At 43.3% G+C, this 6,000-nt stretch overlaps 1 protein-coding gene across 1 annotated transcript in view; it reads right to left on the reverse strand.

Annotated features, from left to right (window-relative positions):
* LOC311485584 (butyrophilin-like protein 2) overlaps window positions 1–4,070 on the reverse strand; it is a gene marked incomplete at its 5' end in the record, with an annotated part of 44,544 nt that extends 40,474 nt beyond the window's left edge. The window contains 3 exons of the mRNA XM_084541109.1: window positions 207–545; window positions 834–1,178; window positions 4,004–4,070. Coding sequence (XP_084397235.1) covers window positions 207–545; window positions 834–1,178; window positions 4,004–4,070 — 751 coding nt within the window. The remainder of the gene's footprint in view (window positions 1–206; window positions 546–833; window positions 1,179–4,003) is intronic.
* Between the last annotated feature and the right edge of the window lie 1,930 nt (window positions 4,071–6,000).

The raw sequence follows: 6,000 nt of genomic DNA on the forward strand, positions 1-6,000 counted from the left end.
TGTATCTACAGCTCTGACCTCCACTGACAGTAGAATAAAATAATAAAGGACTCAGCCTCTTATTATACATGAGATGTGTGTGGACAGCGTGAGACTGAAGGAGTCTGACTCAGGCTAAAAGCCTTACAGATGGTAACCCTACAAATGTCCACTGTGTGTGATCATACAGTATACAGCTGTTTACAGTGGTAGTGTTTATTGCTGACCTTTGACCTGCAGCTCTACGGCTGCCAGTCTCCGTTCGTCTCCAAACGCTCTGATGGAGCAGATGTAGGTTGCGCTGTCAGAGAGACGGGGTTTCCTCAGATTCAGGCTGAGGTCTCCAGTTGTCAGAGCGTCAGTCTTCATGGATGTTCGGTCGCTGTAAAGCTGGTTTTGGTTTTTCAGTTCATCACCTGTCCTCTGATGCTGGTGGACGGTTGAAGGACTGAGGTCGTAGCGGATCCACTCCACTGTGGGATGAAGAGGAATAGAAGAGTCTTGACAGGGCAACAGGACTGACTCCGCCCCCTCCACCACCTCCACAGTCAGGGTATGCTGGGAAACTGAGAGACAGAAACATGAATCAGCTGGTTTAATAATAACTGTCACATGGAGGAACTGAAGCAGCCTAACATGTTTAATACACGGTCCAGAGTTCCTGGTGGATTTAGTTAAATATCTGTAGATTGTTCTTCAGCTCAGGGGCAACGTTCTGATATGTGACCAGACTGAACCAGAACTCTTCATCAGCTCCTGATCACCACTTTGATTTTCTACTGGAAAGACCAGAAACTGTTTGGCCTTGAGTCTTTGTTTTCCTGTGAAACCACATGTTGAGGTTTGTTTCTGACCTTTGACCTGTAGATGTACGTCTGTCACTCTCTCTTCTCGTCTTCCACCACTGATGGAGCAGGTGTAGCTGCCGCTGTCAGAGAGGTGGGGTTTTGTCAGAGTGAGGCTGAAGTCTCCAGTGTCTAGAGCATCAGGCGTCATCGATGTCCTCCCCCTGTAAACCTGGTTCTGACCTTCAACTTCATCTGTTTCTCCTCGTTTGTGGACAGATTTGGGACTGAGATCGTTCCTGGTCCAAATCACTGTGGGGTCCTCAGGTAAATAACCCAAGTAGTGGCAGGGTAGCAGGACAGACTCCGCCCCCTCATTCACCTGCACCACACCTGCCAGGGCATGCTGGGAAACTGAGAGGACACACAGAGAGAGACACAAATCAGCTGCATGCTGTGGGTTTGACTTGACACATGACTGACTGTAGGTCACATTATCTGCAGGGACCAGAGAAACCAGTTGAACTATCAGTCAGTCAATGAAAAACTACATTTCATTCACAGACTGAAGTCAAAGAACAGATCATTGAATGTGTTTTGACAGTTTTCATAGATTTGGCTGAAAAACTTCCTCTCTTGCTCAAAGTAATGAGTAATGACATTTGTAAGATTGTGTTGATCAGGTCTGTCCTCTACTCCAGTCCTGGAACAGTTTAGAGTTCAGTCAAGCAGAAGATGATTTTTAGCTCTAACTGATGAATGAACTCATGGTGCACCATCTCTCAGGACTGATCTCTGCACTACACTCCATCAGTAAAAGGCCTCCTCTGGTCCTGATACTAACACAGAGACACATCTCTTCTTTAACAGCACCAATCTAAACCACAAACTGTCTTAACGTCCAAACTAGAACTCCAACCGTGTTATTCATATCAAGTATTCAGAGATGGCTTCTTGCTTTCACAGATTTACAAGTCTGGAACACTAGGAAGCTAACATGCAGCAAACACAGAGAGAACATCTACTGATTGGAGCAAGATGTTACTGAGAAACATCCTTCATGTTCATGGTCTGCTTGTCCATAAGGTCCAGGGGGGCTGGGTCCAAAGTCAATGCTCTGTTCTCTTGTCTTCTTTCTAGCATTTCTAGCACTCAGCTTAGGAAACATGGCCTCATTCTACAGATGTTTGTCTTTCTGTCCACTCCAGGACACCGTAGCTCACTGTGTTTGTGTTTGATAGTTAACCTCTGACCTGGTTCCAGTTCACAATGTCAGGAACAGAAGACTGGACCGACTGTTCTCTGATCATCTGATACATCCAGACATGTGATAGTCAACGTTCTGTCCTCTGTGCTGCTCAGAAAGCTTTGGATCATTTGTGTTGATTCCAGTAAGAACCCATCTGAAGACTGACCTGTTGTTAATGTGTGAATGTTCAGACTTTTGTCTAGAGACAGAAATAAACAGGACGGAGGCTGTGAAGTCCAGACCAGGACATTCAGTTTGTTCCAGTCACTGAAAACCTGTCCCACATTCACCACTGGAAACATCAGGATAGATAGGGTGAATGAAAACAGCTGCTGTTTAATAAGGTTAACATTTCTTAACCTTTAATATGTCTCTGTTGCTTGTTCTCAGTAATGTGGCATCTGGATGAGGACACTAGTCGTCAACATCCCCCCATGAAGAAGTCACTAGCTGACAGTTTGACTTTCAAACACATTGACATTTGTAAATGTTTGTGTCCAACAGTGAAGTCCTGATCTGCAGCCAGATCATCAAGCAGTCGTTAGCTCTGAGCTCACCTTCAATCTGTTTGATTCTTTCTTTCTTGATGTGATTTTACATTTACAGCAGTGATTAGAAACAGTCCACGTGAACAGAACATCAGACTCTGCTTCTGGACGTGTCCCTCACAGACAAACTCAGAACTAATCAAAGTTGAAACAGGTCATCACTGACTTTCTTTAAAGAGACAGACGTGAGAGAAATGATGTCAGACTGAAGTGAGAATCAGATCCAGGAAGAAGATATCTTACCGTGAACGAGGATCACAAACACCACCACCGTCTTCATCTTCCTGTCAAACTAAGGCTCACAGCAGCTGATCATCTACTGACTCTCTGACAACACTTCTCTGAAGCCACGTTTGTGAAGACAGTGTCAGCTTTCCTCTGACAGGTGAAGAGAGGGAGGGGCCAGGTGTGTCTCTCTCTACATTCAGCTTCACTCTGATAAAGACGTTCAGTTTCCTCATACTTTCACACCTGTTGATAGAAAAGTTAACATGTTCTCTGATTCTCAAACATATATGACAATATTCACTTAACCACAGAGACGTCTACACCCACTTATGAGTCACGTGCACAGGAGTATAAATATAGATGTCACTGACAGATGGACAGAGCTCACTGTGTTATAGGCTAGGCTAATGTCATTGTGTCCTCTCCTTGCTGCAAGGAAAAGATCCTTAAGGCAACCTCGTCTGGAGTCTGTCTCGTCTCTTCTCTCTAGTGTTGGTAATCTTGAAGATTTATCTGACATCTGTTCATCCAGTTTGTGTCAGGTGCAGCAGTCTGACTCTGAAAGTAAACTAAACTAAATCTAAGGATTTATTTTCACTGTCTCCTAAAAGAAGTAAGTAAAAGAGTAAAAGAAGTTTCAGACTTGGTCATGACTTGGAATGAAGTTGTCTAAAACTATGTAACACAGAATGATGGGATCATTTTACACATTATGTTTTAGAAGCAGTTAGAACAGACGGTGAGCAGTAAACAGGAAGACAAGACGAAGGATCAACTAAAGAGCATTAGAGGAAATAACAGAGAGGAAATTAATAATCTCTGAATGGATGAGGAGAAGGCAGACTGCTCTGTTTGAACCAGCGACCTATCAGCCAATCACAAAATAGGATTTCTGTTGCCAGGCGAAAACAGTAGCACCGTAACCACGCCTTCCACAAATGCACGCGAATGCTGTGATTGAACGCACACACGTCAAAGAAGAACTGGAAGTGGAGACATCAGGTAATTGTTTCACTTCATCACTTGGAACTAACACAGGAGACAAAGACCAGTGCTGTTCAAGGGGACACTTATGGACAAATGTCTTTTTCTACTTTTTGGTTTTTGTCCTGAAAGACAAGTTGAAAACTTGAGAGCCCTGATTCTAGATCCAGTCAGACTCTACGTTGTCTCCTGAACATGTCAGAGCTAAAGACGCTTTGGTTTCAACTCACCAGCAGAGACAGACAGGACGACGCTCAGTAAAGTCATGCAGAGAGACGCAGATGTAACAGCAGCCATCTTGTCTTCTTCTTCCTCCTCTGTTTTCCTGACTTCAATCTATCAACCTGACTAGATCACATTCAGTGGAAGGTTGAAAGAAAACTGAAATAAAACTGAAATAAAACTGAAAGTCTCTGACGGTGACGACTCGTCTGTCTCTATAAACCAGGAAGGTGGAGCAACAGAGGTGGAGGTGGAGCAACGGGCGATAACGAAACCATAAAGAACTGAGTCACTACAAACTGAAAGTAAAGAGACGTTCTGAGTGTCATTGATAATCAGTAGCGGTTTTAGGCACGGGCGAACCGGGCAGCTGCCCGGGGCGGCATTTTTTCAAGACACAAGGGGGGCAGCACGAGCACTTGGGAAAAAAAAAATAAACAAATAAATCTGCGCCGCTACGTGGTTTTCTAGTATTTGTCATAAGTGTGTGGGGAACTGGCAAATTGTCGACCCCTGCAGCTGCAGGCGCCCCTGCTGCTGAGAAGGTGCCGTGCATAGAAGCTGTGTGTGAGAAAGGGAAAGGGGAGGGGGGCGCGGGGGACAGTTCACCTCTGGGTCTCTCCCAAGTGGAACGGACGTGGGGGGGGCACATTTCATTCCTAATATTATAAATACAGGCCTATAATTCCTGCACGTTTCTGTTTTTATGAATTATGTGAAATGGCCAAATAAAACTAGGTAATACAAAACGATGACGTGGTCACCAAGGTGAACTGGTTTAGTCTTGACTTCTGGTCGTGAGTGACAGCGTTGGAGGATGGAAATCTGTTGATTGTGGAGTGTCAAATAAACAGAGATGGACAGAAAAAGAAAAGATAAAGGTCTGCTATGTTCTCTCTGTATGATTACAGTATCATGTCATGAATGAAGGGCTAATGTTAACTGCTGCTGTACGTTTGTTAGCCTTTTACTATGATGCTTGCAATGCTGATACAACAGTAATTCATCTTAACAAACACCAGGTCTAATTTCAAGATTGTTCTTTGAAACAAAACTGTTACAAGTTCAGTTCTTATTTATTTCCATCACGTTGGGTCCTGTCATTAGCCAACGGAATTTTCATATCTGTAGCTAGTTTCAAAGATGAACATTTCCCATTTGCTACAACTCTATTTCATGTCAAAACATAGTTTAACCAGTCTGAACTAAAAGTGAGCCAAGCATAGAATTGGAGGCAGTAACCAAGGAGCTAATTGTTCCTCCCTGAAAGATAGATTAATATAGCGTCTAATGACAGACACTTAGCATGGAAGGGCATGTTTATTTAAATTTGCAATTCATGGATGTTCTTTTCTTTAAGCGCGCGCACGCCGGGGGGGGGGGTCTCGCCCAGGGCGCAATTCAATGTAGAACCGCCACTGCTGATAATGATCTCCATGACAACGATAACAACATATCTCACCTGTCCATCATTGTCTACCATCACGTAGAGAGCTTCCAAATGAATGAAGAGCATGTAAAGTGTATATCTGACATTAGTATATTAATGATTAAACTCCAACACTGGATGAAGGAGGAAACATGTTCCAGGTTTCTGTCACATGACGTCTCTAGCAGAAATGAAACATGTCCAGACAAATCATAGACATATATACATACACGCCTCATTGAGTGCTGGACCGTAGTCAACGTCGCCGCCATATTGGAGGTGGCAGCTCTTAGAGGTGTGCGATACTGCTAGATTTGGTATCGATCCGATACCAAGTAAATACAGGGTCAGTATCGCCAATACCGATACCGATACCGATATCGATACTTTTGAAAAATTAAGGATGCACCATCAATCTAAATCTGAATGAATTTTCATGACATTTTTAATCAGTTAAAGTCCAGTAGGCTACAGAACTTGGGCATAGTTTATAATTAAATATTAAATACTTTATTATCACAATAAAAGTTTTTGTTCAGAAACAACACAAAATGATCACTTAAAAATTCTCATCTG

Source organism: Chelon labrosus (genome assembly GCF_963514085.1).
Source record: "Chelon labrosus genome assembly, chromosome: 1".
In the NCBI taxonomy this organism is placed as follows: domain Eukaryota; kingdom Metazoa; phylum Chordata; class Actinopteri; order Mugiliformes; family Mugilidae; genus Chelon; species Chelon labrosus.